The following is a 19,456-nucleotide window of genomic DNA, read 5'->3' on the forward strand; positions in this document are numbered from 1 at the left end:
AATAAAATATTTGAATTTAAGTTTTTCTCCAGTGACACTCAACTCTCAACCAAACCTTCGCATTTAGTCTATTCCATTATTTAATTTTAGTATGAGTTTTCTTTTTTATACAAACCAATTAGATTTTTTTTTTACACAGTTATATTGGGAGTGTGTAAACATTAATTTTTTCAAAAGAAAATGACTTTTTATAATCTTCTTTTAAAACTTTTTAGCAAATAGTAGTACCAAAGTATCACGTAGTGAAAAAATTTGTAATATGCATGGTACTTCATTTTTGTAACTTTCAAAACAAATATAGCAGGGTGTACTAAAACAAAAGTTCTCCTCATCGCGCAACGGCTCAAAAAATGTGGAGGTTGATTTAGCTAGAGGCATAAGTCACTAAGAAAAAGTTGTATTCTTATCATTAGACTTAAAAGTGCCCAGAAAATGTTGTGTTAACAGTTGTAATTCAAACTATGACTCAGTAAAAGATAACTACTTTCAGATTGCCAAGAGATTCAGAAGAACGTCAAAGATGGATTAAAGCAATACCAAGAGAAAATGTACCAGACAAACATGACACTGTAGTCCATCAAACTTCGAACTTATTAGAGTAAAAGGAAGAGGTAGGTCTTGAGATCCACCTAGTGCATTCAAATTAATTCTCAGGAGTTTAGTTCTCTACCAGAAAAAAGAACAACAATAAAAGCTGAATGCTTTGTAACATCAGTAAAAGAAGATGTACTTTTAAAATTCGTAGAGCTTGACAAAATTGATTCATTTGAAAAAAATTTCAAATCTTTATCTCAAAGAAAACCTAATGATTTAGTCGTTTATTATACTTGTTTGAATAGCCGTTGTATTCAATCAAATAAGCTTGAAAACAATACTGGTATTAATAAATTTTGTCTTATAGTATTTAATGACCTATCATATGAAATCTATTGTGCTGGAATTAGATTTACTATTATTTCGTTGCTTAAAAATCGTATTCATAAGTTCAAATGTTGGTCACAAGTTTTCGAGGCATTACGCTATTTTATTTCCTTTGAAAAGACAAAAAAGAAAACAATTTTACTTCAGCTAGTTCAAAGCATGATTAACATAAACTCAAGTTATATTCTTGAGCAAAAATATTCCCCTGAGGTTATTGTTCGAGTTTTTGAGCTTTTGAGTATTTACACAGTTGCGTAGTTTATATAATCAATTAAGAAACGATTTTAAACTTCCTAGTATTGCTACCCTGACACGTGACACGTACAATAGGGTGTTTCATATTTTATCAATTTTTGAAATCGAACTTGCGAATCGATTTATAAATTGACAATTTGTATAAAAATAAGTTTAAGCAAAAAAAAAAAAAAAAAAATTTAATTTTTAGGGTCCCCGCCAGTTCGATTTTGGGCCAAAATTGTCGGGTGTTTTAAGCGCCTGGCGGGGACCTTAAAATTTATCTAAATTTATCTTCTTTTTTTTTAAATGTTATATGTTGGATTGAATGTTTATCACATAAAAGGAGCATGTCGAAAAAATAAAGAAATTAGTCTACATAATATTTTGAAATAGGTGAAAAATCCAAATTTTCTTTCACAAAAACCTATTTTATTACTCGGTGGCGTATAAAAAACTTTTTTTATACCCTAATAAACTGTTTCCAAACCCGGAAAAAACTATAATTTGAATAGTTTTTTTATTAGTGTTAAATGAAGTCTAAAAAAAATAATAATTGGATCCATGGAGTAACATGCTCCGGACACTAACCTTAATGGCCCCTACTTAACAAAACATTAGAGAGCAATAAATTGAAAATCCGGAAATTTGATCGGAAAATATTTTTAGAAAATGTATATACCAAGGTACTTAACTAATAATTTAAAATTTAACAACTACTTTCCAATGCGAAGACAAAGTATTTAAACTAAATTTGCGTTACTAATAATAAGTGCTTTAATATTTTTTTAAATAATATTCAAAATGGCTAAAATTACGAGACTAAAAGCTAGAGCTTATTTATTTAAAGAAGAAAGCCTGATAGAAAACTTAACTCAGATAACTTTTGCAACAAATAAAGAATTAATTCTTAACTTTCAGTTTAAAAGATCTAGTAACAAGTTAACTCCATCCAAAAGGTTTATTGGTTGTACTGATGGGCCCGATAAATTCGCAATGTGCTCCGGACTTGTCAATTGCCCTGACAACTGTATTCTTTTTGCAGTAAAAAAACCATGGTTAGACGGAGGTTATAAAGATGGATTATTAACGGATAAATCTATAAGGTAAGTTTTATAATTTCAATTTATAATAAAATAGTTATTATAAATTTGTATAATCATTCGAACTTAATAAGCTAGTAGATGATTAAGGTTTTTTTGTAGTACCACTGCAACTAATTTTTTTAGTTGTTATTACGTGTGGATTATAGCTTAATAATGCAAAATATAAGGTGCATCTTAAAGTTAATATTTCTATTTTATTTAATGTATTATCTTAATTTTTTCAGGAATAATATTACTCGTTTAATCGATAGTTGGGAGACATTAAAGAAAAGTAAGAATAAAGACTCTAAAGCAGCAGAGAAATCTAGGGAAGAATTCAAAAAGAAGGGGGAGCAGGTATTTTGGATTGGTAAAGATAATATTAAGGAAATCTTAAAAAAAACGAGCCTTGATAAACTTTCATACTATGTTGATATCCAATTTTTAAAAGACCAAAAGTCCAGTCGTCTAATGACTTTGGGGAGCAAAGACATGAGATATAAAACGGTAAATAAAGATAAGAAGCCTTTAAAAAGTTGTAATATTAAACAGTTACCCCAAATAGACGAATCAACTACAGATATAGAGCTTCTCTCAGATATCAGTGACGTGAGTACAGAATCAGATATTTCTTTTGATTTATCGCAACCCGGCCCAAGTAACGCAAAACAAGAGTTAAGGAAAGGTTTTGTTAAAGATATTGCCATGACATCAGTCTCAAAAAATATTTCATCAAGAGATCTAGTGCATGTATGTACGGATTTAATCGTAAGTTCAGGCGGAAATATGGCTGATTTTTCAGTGTCTCATTCAACTATTTGGCGAGCTCAAAAAAAATCTATTCGGGAAAATGCTGAACAATATAAGAAAAATGTAAAAATTGCTACCGCTAAAGCTACTTTTCCCATAATAGCACATTTTGATGGAAAAATTATCGAAGACATCACACAAGGTATAAAATCAAAAAGAGATCGATTTGCGGTCTCGGTAAATATTGATGGTAAAATGAAGCTCCTTGGCATTCCAGCAATTGATCGTGGTACTGGACAAGCTCAATACGATGCTTTAGTTAAAATACTGGATGAGTATGGAATATGTGATGACGTGAAAGGTTTATGTTTTGATACAACAGCTACAAATACAGGAAGACTTTCTGGTACAAATGTCAGGTTTAGTCATAAACAAAACTCAATTCTACTAGAGCTGGCTTGCAGGAGGCATGTTTATGAGTTACATCTAAAACACTTCTGTGAAAGACAGTGCAGTGGAAAAACTAAATCTCCAGAAAACCTAATGTTTAAACGGTTCCAATTAAACTGGAATGACATTAAAAGTAGCATTGACTCTTCAAAGTTTGTAAAATATGACACTCAATCTATTGCTTCCACTTTCTTAGAAATCCATAAACTCGATGCTGTAAAATATTGCGAGATTGCTCTAAAAAAAAACACTTTTCCCAGAGGAGACTACAAGGAGTTATTGAAACTAACCCTAATGTACTTATGCCCTGAAAGAGATTTTAAAATTCAAGCTCCAGGGTGCGTGTCTCATGCACGTTTTATGTCCAAAGCTATTTATTATCTCAAGATTCGGATATTGAGTTTGCAACTGTCTTATGAATTGACAGACGATCAAAAGAACGAAGTGCAGTCTACTGCTGAGTTTATCTCAATCTTTTATACCGTCTGGTTTTTAAAAACCTCTTTACCTTACGCTGCGCCTTACCAAGATATAAAAGCCTATTGGCAAATGACAAAATATAGAGGTTACGTAGAACAATATGTTCAGAATTCTGAAACAATTTTAAATGGAATTGATGCCACAATGGTTTCAATGGAATCACATTTATGGTACCTTGATGAAACTTTAATTCCGCTGGCTCTTCTAGACCAAGGTATTTCTGTTGCAGAGAGAGAAGAAGCTGCAAAAATGGTCTTTTCGAAACCAGTTCCTGAATTTTTTCGGCATTCCGAAAAATTAAATTTGTTAAAAACTCTTAACTTTAACCTAGAAAAACCACCAAGTATTGCCCAACTAGTGGGAGAAAACTCTTGGTTCATATTTAGTTTGTTAAACCTTACTAAGCTAAATGATAAACTTTGGTTAAACAGCCCGGCACCACTATGGGAGTATATTGAACAGTTTAAGATTTTTTCCCAGTTTGTTTCCAACCTTACAGTGGTTAACGACGTTTCTGAAAGATCTATTAAAGTTGTATCAGACTTTGTAAATAACGTTCACAATGAAGACGATCGTCAGGACTTACTGCTAGCTATTCACCAAAGGAGAGAAAACCTTAACAAGGCAAAGACTAAAGAAGATTTGCAATTAGCATATCAAGCAATTGCAAAATAGATAATATAGTTTTTAAATGATGACTTTTATTTAATGATGTAATATTGATTTGTAAATATGTATTTTTTATTTAATTATACTTAAACATATCATTCTTTTTTATTTTTTATTTTTTACAAAACCAAAAAAAACTTTGCAACAATACCAAGAAAATCATTTAAAGTTGAAAAGCTACCATATACTTTCTAATCTTGACGCAATAAAACTAATAACAACAATACCACTTTTAACAATGTTGCAGTAAGTTCATTAAGTCTTTTTTATTATAAAAATAACTAAAATAAACAATTGTTATTAGGCTATTAAGGTTAGCGTAAGGGTTAGGTTACCTCGAAGGATAAAAGAAATTTTTTTTTAGACCTGTATATACCTCATTTGACACTATTATTAAAAAAATCTAGGTTATTGATTTTTCCGCGTCTGGAAACAGTTTATTAGAAAATCAAAAATGTTTTTTATACGCGATTGAGTGATAAAATAGATTTTTAAGATGGAAAATTTGGATTTTTCACCAATTTTAAAAGATTCTGTAGACTAATTTCTTAATTTTTTCAACATGCTCCATTTATGTGATTAATATTCAATCCAACATATAACATTTAAAAGAATAAAAAAAAAATTTCGATAAATTTTAAGGTCCCCGCCAGGCCTTTAAAACACCGATCATTTTTGGCCCAAAATCGAACTGGCGGGGACCCTGAAAATTAAATTTTTTTTTTTTTTTTTGCTCAAACTTATTTTTATACAAATAGTCAATTTATAAATCGATTCGCGAGTTCGATTTCGAAAATTGATAAAATATGAAACACCCTAACGTACAACTTCAAAAGTTTTACACATTTATGATAAAAAATTTATTTTTCAATCAAACTATTATTTTAATTGACCAAATATAAGAAGCAAATGGAAAAGTTATTGCTTTAATTAACGATAGTAATAGAGTAAATCAAGTATTTTTTAAACGATATGATTGCTTATCTACATGGTTAACAAACGGTGGCATTTTTTTACTTTTTGATTTTGTGCACTTATTGAAGGGTATACAAAATAATTGGATCACTAAAAAATCTGGTGAGATTGAGTTTAGTATTAGAGAGGGAAAAAATATCATGTTAAATGGGATCACATCAAAAAACCTCAAAAGTTGGAAGAAGGTGAGCTAGTTAAAATGTCTAAGCTGGCTTACGTTGCGGCTAAACCAAGACCGATTGAGAGACAAAAAGTTGATACATATTTCAAATTATTTAGTGAAAAGACTATAAATGCATTAAAGTGTCATCAAGGTATGAAAGATTAATGAGACTATTATTTTCTCATTAAAGGTGGTTCAGTTTTGGAAAATAGTCAATGTAAAAAGTCCAGCTGAAGGAATCTATTTGAAAGACAACTTACGAGATCTAGTATCATCAGTTTATGTTTTACGATTCAATGATTTAGTTGAGTTTTCTAAATTGCTAAAGTAAACATTAGTTCAAGGAAAAAAAATTAGTATATCTAAAATTGTAATGGTTTAGTTGAACTAAGTATACATTTTTGCAATTTATTGCTTGGGCATTTTACGACAGAACCCATAGAAAAAGAATTTGGAAAAGTCAGACAAGGTAGTGAGGGAACTTATTTCATAAATACTCAACAAGTAAGTGAAAATTGAAACATCAACAAAAGTAAACTATTTCTTCAGAAAGCTTTTAACATTTTAAGTGCTGCGTTACATTTAGTGATACTTGTAATAATTGTTTCTATAAACTTTTTTTGAAGATGAGTGCTAGGTGTTCAATCGTTTACATGATTTACTAGTCCAACTTCTATATGATATTAAGTCATTTTTATTTTACATTGCAGGTTATGTTTCTAGAAAAGACAATGAAGTTGATAATGACACTTTTCTGCATTATAGTAACTATGGAAATTTTACATCTGTCTTAGACCGCGGTGGCCTGAAAATACTTAGCGATACATTTTGTGAATGGGTATCCTTAAGTTACATTTTGTTTAATTATGCTGGCATTTCAAAGCTTTGTAGATATTCTAAGCCCTGTTTATTCATGGATACTGCATATACTTATGATTTCACCATAATTGCAAGAAACCACTCTCTCATCCTTATAAATATATTATTTAACAATAAATTGTTATATGTATTCATTCTTATAAATATATTATTTAACAATAAATTATTATATGTATTGCGTCAGACAATGAAACTAAAGTTAAATCTTTAAAACTGTTGTGTTAGCTTTTGTTAATAAATGTAAAAGATTTGGATTTTAACTTTTGATGATATTTTGTTAATAAATGTAAAAGATTTGTATTTTAACTTTTGATGATATTTTGGTTAAAAATTTTTATATTTTTACTTTTTAACTCTTGTTTACAATATTTCATTGTACATAAATATATTGAAGTAGTTTTATTGTCTTCTGTTAGTGTCAGTTTATTTTTGAACTAATTGTTTTAAAGCCGTTGTTTTTTTTGCTATTGTTATAAGTTTCCCCATTTTGTTGTAGTTTTCTGGCAGTATTTTGACGTGCTCTGTTATGAGGCAAAACAATAGTTTCTGTTTTATAAACGTTTTTGTAATTTTTGTAATAAAAGAAATCAACTTCTTCATAAAACCACAGAAAATTATTTAGTAAATTACGGTCTAGACTAAGTGTTTTATTTAGTGTTGATATTTTTAGTTTTTTTATTTAATTAGGTTATGCTTTTTGAGTAATAGACTCAAAAAATCAAACCACAACCTCCTACTAATATCGTTATAAGAATTTTTGAATTGATATTCAAAACTTAAATAAAAACTAAACCTAACAGTTGAGAGCATCAGACCAAGAAACATCAGTCTCCACATTTTTCAAGTCGTTGCGTGATGAGAAGGCTTTTTATTTTAGTACGCCCTGAAATATAGTAAATATGTTTTCGTTACTTCCGTAACTAAATAATTTTTAAAACCTTGAAAATCTTTGCAAGTGGAAGATAATTTATCAAAAATAACCGTTGTGAATTTTTTCGTTTTCGTAAAGTTAGTAATTTTTTGGAAGTTTTTCATATTCGTTTTCGTAAAGTTAGTAGGTTTTTGGAAATTTTTATTCGTATTCGTTTTCGTAAACTTAGTAGCATATTGAAAAGTTTGTGATTTTTGAATTGCATCACCTGAAAATAATATTCTAAAAATTTTAATTTTTACAAATTATTTCCAATATCTAAAGACATATTTTGTACACTCAGACAAAATAAACTAAAAAATAGATAATTTAATAAGGAGTCTTCCATTAAAAGTAGGTTCGCAGGTATGCTGGAGGGGGGCTTACCCAAAAACGTACAGTTGCTTACAAATGAGGGTGGAGGGTGCTAAAGACAAGAAGCACGTACGCGATTAGACTATCTTTCTCCATCTCGACTAAAACTTGGTTTCTTTTTTTTACAAAGCATTAAATTTTACGAGTGTAAAAATGCTATGTTTTTTTTTTCTGACTTCACAAATGTTTTTTATATTTCTTTATAAATAGTTAAGAGAAAAAAGCGAAAAATACTTCTTTCTTATGTTTTGAAAAATTTTCAAAATATTCTCCTGGGATTGGGGTAAAAAATTAAAATATTTGCCCCCAATCCCAGGAGCACATATAATCTTTCACCCATAACATAACTTGAGGGCTATATATAATCTTCCGCTCATAACTTAATTCAATTAAAGGGAAAAACTGGTCTGAATAGTAACTTTTAGCAACAAAAATAGATTAAGTTTTTCACAAATTTGAAAAATATTGTAATATATTCTTGCAATATTAAGTGTAAAGTTGATTTTCTATGCAATGAGTTGATTTATAATGCTAGAAGACAATGTTGCACCTGACTTTTAACTGCCATCTAATCAAGCACAAAGTATATGGAATTAGGAATGCTTTTTTCAGAATACATTAGAATGAATGCATTTAATTTAGGCTACAGAGAACCTTGTTTTTAATTTGACAAGTTTTAAATTGGAGAAAGGTTTTGAAGGAACCTGTAAATAATGAAAAGATCTGAATAAAAATTTAAGCAAAAATCTTAAAATTACATGTTACAAGTTACATGTTACAAATTACATACACAATTCTTACACAATTCAACTCAATGCTTAGATACATTGAACTTATCTTTTTAACTTAACTTATCTCTAGCTCTACAAAAATCTGATCCAAAGAAACTTCATGATCATCAAAGTTTAATTCTAAGTTTACTAATAACTTCATTGACAATGATTTCATTATTTTATAAAGCTTGACAGATCATAATTTAAATTTTCAGGTCCGCATTAATCCTCAGTTTTTTCTGACATAAACTGACTGATATAAGAACATGGTTTGTGCAGACTTGTAGACTTGTATTTTTAACTAATTTAAAACTTCTGGAATCAAAGACAGTCATAAGTTTATAAAGTTGATCATGCTTGGAAAAATCTTTTCAATACTGATTGATCCGTAATAGTTTTAAAAATTTTAACTTGAAATTTTTAAGAAGTTTTTTTTTAACTTATTAATTTATAATTTATCATCAATTTTTTTTAACTTTCTATGTATTTTTGCTGTTAATGATTCTCTTTTATTAGGTTCAAGTCTATATTTTATAGTAACTTATTTTGACAATTAACGAACAGTTTTTCATCAGTGCTTATAGATTTCTACTATGTGATAAGCTTTAATGTAATAAACCACTTGTTTTTAGATACTCAGATAGTGGTGCTATTTTCAAAAGGAGTTTCAAGTATATATTTGCACGCAATATTGTTTTATATTTTAAGGGACAGTCCAGTAATGTTTTTCCATTAAATTTAGTTTTTAAACTGTTTAAACTAATTATCCTATTTTGAGATCAAATCAGAAAAAAACATCCTCTTTTCAAAATATCTTCAAAATGTCTTTAAATCACCACTTAGTAGCACCAACACTTCGTAATCTATTTAACTTTGCAGCACTTTCAGTTTTTACAATTGCATCTGCCCAACCATCCATTTTTAGATAAGGATCTTTGTTGCATCCGTCATAACTAAACTGAGTACATTTACATAGCACTATACATGTATGTGATTAGTTAAAACTTTTTCTAGTCACATTGAAAATCCTTTTGACATGTTACTTGCTCCATCAGTGCTGTCAGAAATGCACTTTTCTACCCCAAAAATATAATTAACCAGATTTTACTTTTAAAAACAACTCTTTATCTTTTCCAGAATGACATTCAAAAAAAGATACCAGTCTTTCTTGCAAATTGTCCAACACATCTCACAATGAGGAATAACGGATCTAGTATTTTTGAGATAAATGTAACTAAAAAGCCTTATACATGACTTTCAGGAACAAGTTTTGCAGAACCTCGACATTTATTTTTTTGAAATAACTTTTTCCAAAAGTTATTTTAATTCATCATTATGTTTTAAGAAAAAGAGTAGCGATTGCAAGGTATTTTTATGATCATTATCTTCAAGTTGTTTATTAAGTGAATAAGCATATGCATACCTGTGAGATCTGTAATCAAGGCCTCTTTGTGAGGTCTGTAAGCAAGGTAATTTGTAACCAGGCATCTTTTTCCAACAAAAGTTATAGCTTCAACAATACATTTAAAGCTTTTCGCTATTCAAACATTTTTGACTTTTGTATTTGCATGTATTTTTCTGATGATGTCAATGTTTGACCTTTAACTTGCATCAGGTAGGTTTCTGAACATTTTTGGTTGATAGATTGATAGATAGGATTTCTATGAATTGTTTGCAATGACAAACCTGCTTTTACAAGATTAAGATTTATTATTTATTTTGCATACAGAGCACAATAATGCTTTCTTTTCTACTGAGTAGCCATTGTCTTTGTATTCCATTTTGGCGTTTGTAAGTCTTTTTTGGATTATAAGGTACACAAAAGTTGCTGAAGGTAATATTTGATAAATAAATAAATGTGGCACTTTGAGTTAAAATAACTTTTTTGTCTTACACAGAGAAGAATTTTGGTAATTCATTCGTTGTTAATTTGAAAAGATCTTTATTTTCAGAGCTTAAGATTTCTTCTTTTCGTAAAATTCCATCTACTTTCAGAGATTAATGTTTCATTTTTTCATGCTCATTTTTCAAAACTTTTGGTGGTTATGATATTCTGCTACTTTTACTATATAGAATATAGGAATATTAGGAGTGGAATTTGAAAAATAAGATGATAGCTTATATACATTTGGATCTCTCTAATTTTTTTTTGTTTGTTTGTTTTTTCATGCACTTTTTCTGCAACTCCTTTTGATATTTTCATCGCTGTGTCATTGTCAACAAAAAAACTAAATTTATCTAAAGTTTAGTACAATGATTCATCTTTAGAACTCAACAGTTTCAACATTAGGTATGTTATTAAAAGCTGAAAGGTTTAGCCTATTACTGTTTATGGCAGCGTTTAAGTCGAAAAACTTTTGTCGAATTTTCAAGACAAAATATCCACTTCAACTAATGATTGTAAAAAATACAAATTAATTTTTTAATTATAATTTTAATGCATCGTATATACTCGAGTATAAATCAAAATGTTATTGTCTCAAAGGATTAAAAATATTAAAACAAAAGGATTCGAAAAAAGAATAGAAAGAACTGCAGTTGTTCCAATGGAAATATGTACGTGGTTTTGAATCATCATTTAAAAGTTGACTTTTAAAAATATTTATAACTTGACAAATATTTTTTCGAATAAAAATTGGCAAATTTTTTTCAATATTCTTGTTTCAACTTTACACGGGTTTCCAATCTATGATTAAAAAAGTGACTAAAATATGTAACACCAGCCCACCGGGACCCGGTAAACTGGTAGGCCAGTCTGCCACTGATATAATATTTTATTATAATTGAAAGTTGAGTTGATAAAACTTTAGCATCTATTTAAAAACGCTTTAACATTCATATCATATTTAACTGTATATTTTGATTTGCACTTATGTTTATCGTTAAAAAGTATTATGAAAAACAAACTTTTTTCTACTGATATATTTATAATAGTACAGTGTAATACTGATGTTGCAAGACTTTTGTGTTTAGCATATTTCATTTTAAAACATAGTTTGGAAATTATGAAAAAAGCGTAAACTAAAACATTTGTGCTGAAAAACTCTTATGAAATTAAAATATTTGTATTAGTAGTTCTTGAATCAAAAAAAGTTAATTAGTCGCGCCACTGTTTACGAGGAATGGCCGCATGGTATTTGACACAACACACATGACATAAATTTACTTGATATAAGTCTGATTGACACTTTTCCAGAGACAGTAAATTACTTCGGAAACATTGTATGAAACAATATTTAGATAAAATCACCAATAAGCTTTTTGGAATAATATAAAAGCAACCATAGCTAAAACTCCTTTGCTAAAAGTAATTTAAATTAATTCAGTAAATAATTTAATTAAAATTTTTAATTAAAATTCCAAAAGCAACAGCAAGGTGATAAAATGAAATCTTTACTTGGAGTAGCTACTGTTCTGTCTTTAGCTTTTATATTCAAAGATGTCAAGCAAGTTTTAGAGAACAATGGTATTATAAACCCAGCCGAAAACACTGCGTTCGTTTTTTCAAGTAAGAAAAAAACTCTTCAATTTTCATTTAATTTTTATATGCTGTTTAACAAGTCCAAATAACTAAAACTTTTAATGCATGAAAATATTTTTTATTTTAAATTTAAAACTTTAATCAAAACATAAAGTATTTTATGAATTTAAATTCTTTAACTATTTAGTTTCCGCCGGACATCCTAATTTGTTCAAAAGAAACACTGAAAACAAAAGAAATACTACCATAGAGACCCATCTAAAGAGAAACGTTAGAAGACAAATAAGGAAATATATACGAAACCTACGATATTTAAAGCAAAAATTACAGATGTTGTACACAGCAGAGCAAAACAGTGATTACAACAAAACAAAAAAGCAGAAAGTACAAAAACAATATAACTTTAAAAAATGTTTAAAATACTTATATTTCTATACGAGATTTCAGAATATATCTACATAACCTTTTTCTGCTACATATTAAACCATTCAATCTATTAAAATCTATTATTCATATATTTTTAGGCGAAAATAAATTTTTTTAAATTTTAGCATAAATTGCATAAAAATTTAAAGAAGCTGTTCTTGAAATTTTGATTTACTTATTTTCACAATAATAGTTGGAATTTTTGTGAATGTTCTCCTGCATATATTTATTTATATTAATAAATAAGGCCTCATTTATTATTTATTTTTGTGACTTGACGCGTTTTGCATTTGTATTACCTATTTTTAGGAATAAGAGCCCTTTAAAAGAACTAGTATTTAAATAGATGTTAGATTTCAGTATCTAGGAACCCATCTGCAAAACGTGTTTTGTCACAAAAAAAATTGTTTTGAATTAATGCCATTTTTATATTCTATATACTGAAATCTATCATCTATTTAAATCTTATTTCTATCAAAAGGCTCTTATTCCTAAAAATAGGTAAGGAAAATATCAAAACGTTTTCAAAACACGTCAAACTGAGTTAAAGCTTCAATACATGCTAAGTCAGAACCCAATTAGATGAGCGATAAGTGACGTGTTTTTTTAACCACCCCCACTCCTATCCCCTTGTATTAAGCACCTGGGAGTACTTAAAATATCACTAGCGTTTTTTAAATTTGTATGTACAATATAATACATATTATAAATAATAATTCGTTTTCGTAACTAATGCATACAATTTAACTTTTTATTTTAAGGCACAGACCTAAACCACCTTCAAGACATTATGGCCAAAGTGAACACAATACAGCGTTCAAATGTTCTGGAATAAAAGACTCAGACCTCTTCAACCTTTTCAATTTAATATAAATTTGTCTGTGACCGAGACAAATTTATATTAAAGTTCAGAAAAATTCAGAAAAAACAACAACCTAGAAAAAGAGAGCATTTTGATTATAAAAAAATGAGGTATGGGTCGAATTGTGAAATAAGTTATTTTATGGGGAAAAAAAACAGACGAGTAGTTCATGTTTGTTAAGACACTTTTCTAAAATGTTTACAGGTTGGTAACTCGTGTTCAAAACATTGCTAAACATTTCTTTAAAAACAGAAAAGAAGAAAACAGAGGTGGTGATAAAAAAAAGCAACAAGTTTAGTGATAAGTGTAATGCTGTGGTAGAATTTATTAGAGTCTTCCTGGAAGGGAGAGCCAATAGAGCAGAAACAATTATAAAAAACTGTATCTGCCATCAGATCTAAAAAGCATTTAAACGTTTGGAAAATGTAAACAGAGAAGCAACCTAATCTACTAGTAGCATGAATTTTTCCAAAAAATCATAATACTCAACTTTAATTTAGAGTTTGGCTTTCCTAAATCAGATGCTTGTTCATTTTGCGAAAGAGTTCAACACCAAATAAAGTGTGAAAATGATTTTGAGAGAAAGAACAGTTTGATTACTAATTTAGCTGTTCACAAACAAAGAACAAATGCATTCTATGATCTTCTGAAGGAACAAAGAGATGATTTGAGAACTATTTGCTTTGGCCATCAGAAAAACTAAATCATCCATAAAGTTCCAGACCATCAAGCTTATTACAGTAAACAACTATACGTATACAACTTTTGTGTTGTAGAATACAAAAATAGTGGTTTTTAAATAAAGATAATGTCACTATTTATGCTTGGAATGAGAACGACTTAAAAAAAAAAGTTCTTTCTGCTTTAGTGTAGAGTTTGACAAGTTTTGTATTAAAAACATGGATGGTATAGACAAAGTTCGCTTAGTTTCTGATGCATGTGGTAGTCAAAATAAAAATAGCGCTTCAATTTTCTTCTGTTTTTTTTTTTTTTAGCTTCTGGCTGTTAAGATATGCACCAGTATTAGTAAAAACAATTGAACTTTTGTTTCCTGTTCAAGAGCATACTTCTTTGCGATATGATTTGGAACTTTTTTAAAAAAGTTTATGAAAATTGAAAGAATATATTCTCCAGAAGTCAAAAATTTAATCAGGTTTATTTCATGATGCTCTTGAATTGCATTTTTTTATATGCCCATAATTTGTTTGTATCGCTACACTGAAGTAACTTTTAAAAATAAATTTTTTTTGGAGCACAAAATATGTGTAGGTCAGTTTTCCTCCAATATCTCAAGATCAATTTAATCGGACTTTTTGCGCGTTTTTCAGATGGGCTTCTTAAATCCAGGAGATAATAATGATGAAGGAGATATGCAGCAATAAATGCAGGGAGAACATTTTGAATTAAGAATCTTTGTAGATCAATGACATGTTTTTTGTTGTATTGACAACAATACTATTTCAGTTCTTTCCTGACTAAATGTAATTATAAATATATTATAATTATATTATAATATATATTATATTAAATTATATATAAATTTATATATTTAAATTATATTTTATATAAATTATATATATTATATTATTGTATATAAAATTTACAATAAAAAAATATACTCAGAATAAATATTTTTTCAAAAATAAAATATTATTATAATTTTATTTATTATTTATTTTTTTGATATAGATTTAGTTTTAAAAGTATGTTGTTGTTTACGTACAATACTGTTATAATCGCAAGTTTGACAAACTATTTGTTTGGACGACAAAGGAAGCGAGAAACCATGTTTTTAGAATCAATATTTACATACTTATGTTATTTGAAATTGTGAATTAAGCCTAAATTTTTTTTTTTATTAAATAAGGCTAATAACTATCTAAGATCAAGCTAATAACAACGCAAGGCTAGGACTAGCAACTATGCAATATTGGGTAAAAAGTTTGATAAAAAAATATGAAAACGGAAAAAAAAAATAACCCTGTGACAATTTTTTTTCTTTCGTCTTTGGGTTAATATAATGAAATAAAATTGTTAAAAATATCAAAATTAAAAACTTGAGGATCACAAATTGATAGTTATAATAAAAAAATTCAATATTGAATTTGTAGAAATATTTAATAGTATTTTTTTAACAAATAATTGAAAAGTTTGATTTTAAAGTCTGAGATTGAATTAAGAGGTTTTAATCAAGGAGGTAGTTTGTTCCATAAGCAAATATATTTTTAATGAATTCATCTCAATACTATGTAGAGTGGTGTTTTGAAATAACTAATTTTAAGCTATTGATAGAGTGAAGAGGATAGTGACAGTTTGTACTTGTAAAGAAAGTGTTAGAAGATAGGGGAAGGTTTTTGTGATGATAATTCCAGACAAATTGGCAGTTAAGGAATACCACAAGGTCGCCTAATTTTAATATATTGGAGATATTGCATAGCACATTAGATTTAAAGTTATTAAGGTGGAAATATATTTTTTTCAAAGCTTTATTTTGGAGATGGGACAACCTTAAAAAGATTTGTTAATGGGATTGTCCCCATACTTGATATACATATCTTAGATGAGACCCAAATATATCAAACAATGTATTTACATAATGGCATAATAATCTGCTGAGTTTCATTGCCAAGTCATTTAGATAGTCTTGAAAAGAAAGATAAGAAATAATTTGAATACCAAGATACTTAAAAGAACCTCATGAATAAATTATTAGCTTTATCTGAAATTTAAGCGCTTTTTTTGGTTTTTAAATTTTTAATTTTGGTGTCAGATTTGATTTATTTAGAGAAATTTTATTAGATAAAAGCCACTGAATAAGATTTTCAAAACCATGATTAATATATTTGTTTATTTTTTTTAAATGATTTTTCAACTAGTAGTATGTTAGTCATCAGCAGAAAAGTTAACAGTTGTTTAATAAATGCAAAAAAGCTAATAAATGTAGTTTTGGTTTTACGCTTTTCACGAATAGAAATTATGTAATTATTAACTATATTTGAAACAGTGATATGGTCAGTGATGATATTTTTGTCTAGATTTAGATGAGTAGGTGTTTTATGTGATGATGTTTGGTTATTTATGAATTCTTTTATGCCTTTCCATGTCTTTCTTATGTCTTTTAGTTTATTCAGGGGCCGTATTCTTATCTCTCCGTTAAGCTTAACGGAGCGTTAGTCAAAAATTTATTTTTAACTGAATTAATAAAAAAGTTCGTTAAAAATATAATTTTTCAAACATAAATGTTTTATTTTAGTATTAGTTTATTTAAACAAATTTGAATAGAACTTTTGTCACAGAAATATTGTAATGAAATTTCAGTCAGAAGCTGCGTTAAGCTTAGCGGAGAGATGTGAATACTGCTGCAGGTTGTGATTAAAATAAGTTTTGCAGTATGATTTTTTACTACTTTTTAATAAGTTGCTAATTTTATTTCTATGACAAGTTTTTAAGAAAAGTTTTGTAAGAAAAGTACTAAAAGTTATTTTGTATTACATATACATATACGTTCTTTAAATATAAGATTGGCAAACTCAATTTGACTACCAGACCTTTACACTTCCAGACGTTTTTTATTTTTACCAGACTTCCAGACGTTTGTATATAGCGCTATATAAATAAAGCTTGAATTCAAACTCGCATTGCGAAGTTTTAAGATTTCGTTTGACGCTATCCAGTCACTTATTATTATTTATTTATAAAAATTCTTTGTTTAGGTGCTTACTTAAGCCTGGCACCGTTACTATTTGTTTAGGTGCTTACTTAAGCTTGGCACCGTTACTATTAGTAAATACTCTTAAAATAACTTTTTCAGAATATGATTGATTGAAAATTTAAATATTATAATTTAAGAAAGCTATTATTTACTATATTTCAATATAAACAAGCTTCCACAAAAGTTGACCATCATTAAAAAAAAGTAATAATGTAGAAAAAAAAAGAGAGAACTTATAATTGAGTTTAAATATTTTGCGTATGGATAAAAAAGCCTCTTTTAATTTTATTTATTTTTTAAGAATTTTTTTTCTTTAAAGTTTTTTCAGAACTTATTTTTAATCATATCTTTCATAACTACAAAATAAAAAATACTATTACATAATGTTCATGCTAAAATATAAAATGAGATTAGTTCTTACACGATTTACATAAAACTTATATCATTCTAATATTGATAAATTTAACTCCATAGAACTTTGTAGTACTTCTGGGACAAAAATTTGTAATTTCGCGTTTACTAATTATAATTGTTATCTTAACTACCTACATACTATAAATATAATAACAACCAAAAAAATATTTTTATATTATTGATTTATGTTATTTTATTGTATTTTTATATTATATTATCATGGGCGCCGGAAGGCAAGGGCAAAGAGGGGCAGTTGCCTCCCCCTCCCCCCCTCCCCCCCCCGTCCCAGGAAAAGCAAAATAACAAATTTTAATATTCACAATATTTCTTTTAACTGTTAAAAGATTCTATTTCGATATCTCATCAATTTAACTCATTTATAATTTAATTTTGTGGACTGTTCTAAATTTAGGTTTTTACAATATTTTTTTTCAGAATACTGAAAAAAATGTCTAAAAAACGACAAAGTAGTAATATTTTGGATTACTTCAATTTTAAACGTGTTGCAACTACAGATGATTCCGAAAAATCACAGGAACACATTACTCTTCCTCAACCGGTAGTGGCACCAAGTGAAAGCCATTGTGATGCAAGACAGCAACGAGATGTTGATGCATGCAACGGAAACATGCAGTAAAATCAGAAGTTATGATTGCAGATAAATCATCAGAATGTAAAAATGATAACGATAACTCAGTTTTTGATGATCTCAAGTATCATATGCTAACCGAACCATTCAAACCCCATGAAACTTATGATTTCAAAAAAGATGTGCCAGAACATGAAGCTGGAAAGCAACGGTTTAGACTTGCATGGTTGGTTCAATATGCTCCTTGGCTGGCGTACTCATCAAAACTAAAAGGTACTGTTTGTATATATTGCGTTTTTTTCCCACAAAAAGTACATCGAGGTTTTCAAGGTGCATTTATTACTACAGCCTTTATAAAATATAAGGATTTTAACGAATGTGCTCGAAATCACATGTCATCGTCATGGCATATGTGTTCTCAACAAGATGCTGAAAACTTCATGGCAGTGAGAAGAAATCCAAATAAGGAAATTGTATGTCAGCTGGTAATTTTATAAAACGCAATGTTAAAGCAAAGAGACAGAAGCTCTTTTCTATCCTTTCAACGATTTTGTTGTGTGGAATAAATGATTTGACTCTGCGAGGGGAGGTAGGAAGTAAATGAAATATGCATCAGCTATTGAACTATCGAATTGAGGCTGGTGATTAGATTATAAAAAATTACTATGATACTGCTGCAAAGAATGCAAAACATACATCACATCAAACCAAAAAAGAATTGATCAAAATAACTGAACAGGTTCTGGTAGATGATATTGTGTCAGCTGCAAATAACTCCATTGGATTCTCAGTATTAGCTGATGAAACAGCCGATATTTCTGGGATAGAACAATTATCCATTGGAATACGCTTTGTCAACCCAACAAAAGAGAATATGATTCGGGAAGAATTCCTTGGATTTGTTCCACTGAATGACATGTCTGCAGCTTCAATATCCGACGCCATATTAAGCAAGTGTTTATCATTAGGTCTCAATTTAGATCGCCTGATGGTTGCTCAACCATGGCAGGAAAGGATAACGGCGTCCAATCAAGAATCAGAATGAAATATCCAAAGGCGGCTTTTGTTCATTGCTCATCACATAGACTGAACTTGGTTGTGAATGATCTGAGTGCACTTTCGCAAATTTGCTATACAATTGGTACTTTCAAGTCAATTATTGCGTTTTTCCGTGAAAGTCCTAAGAGAAGGTCAATGTTACCCTACGTTACTCTTCTCTGCGAGACTCGATGGACTGCAAAGTATAAGAGCATACAAGTGTTTTGTGATAATTTTGACCAAATATTTATCCACTAGGATCTAACGAAG

The 19,456-nt window shown here is 28.7% G+C and overlaps 2 protein-coding genes and 1 long non-coding RNA gene across 3 annotated transcripts; all 3 read left to right on the plus strand.

Moving 5' to 3' along the window:
* Positions 1 to 1,840: 1,840 nt before the first annotated feature.
* LOC136084568 (uncharacterized) lies at positions 1,841 to 4,729 on the plus strand. The gene is made up of 2 exons (XM_065804762.1): positions 1,841 to 2,261; positions 2,486 to 4,729. Exons 1-2 carry the CDS (start codon positions 1,960 to 1,962, stop codon positions 4,593 to 4,595), a joined length of 2,412 nt encoding a protein of 803 aa, XP_065660834.1. The 5' UTR covers positions 1,841 to 1,959; the 3' UTR covers positions 4,596 to 4,729.
* A 7,166-nt stretch (positions 4,730 to 11,895) lies between these two features.
* Positions 11,896 to 12,611, plus strand: LOC136084569 (uncharacterized). The gene is made up of 2 exons (XR_010640642.1): positions 11,896 to 12,172; positions 12,333 to 12,611. It is a non-coding gene; the product is annotated as an uncharacterized LOC136084569 (long non-coding RNA).
* A 5,596-nt stretch (positions 12,612 to 18,207) lies between these two features.
* Positions 18,208 to 19,193, plus strand: LOC136085279 (uncharacterized). Its single transcript, XM_065806570.1, has 2 exons — positions 18,208 to 18,633; positions 18,831 to 19,193. Exons 1-2 carry the CDS (start codon positions 18,208 to 18,210, stop codon positions 19,191 to 19,193), a joined length of 789 nt encoding a protein of 262 aa, XP_065662642.1.
* Positions 19,194 to 19,456: the final 263 nt, after the last annotated feature.

The sequence above is a fragment of the Hydra vulgaris genome, chromosome 09, assembly GCF_038396675.1.
Source record: "Hydra vulgaris chromosome 09, alternate assembly HydraT2T_AEP".
Taxonomy (NCBI): domain Eukaryota; kingdom Metazoa; phylum Cnidaria; class Hydrozoa; order Anthoathecata; family Hydridae; genus Hydra; species Hydra vulgaris.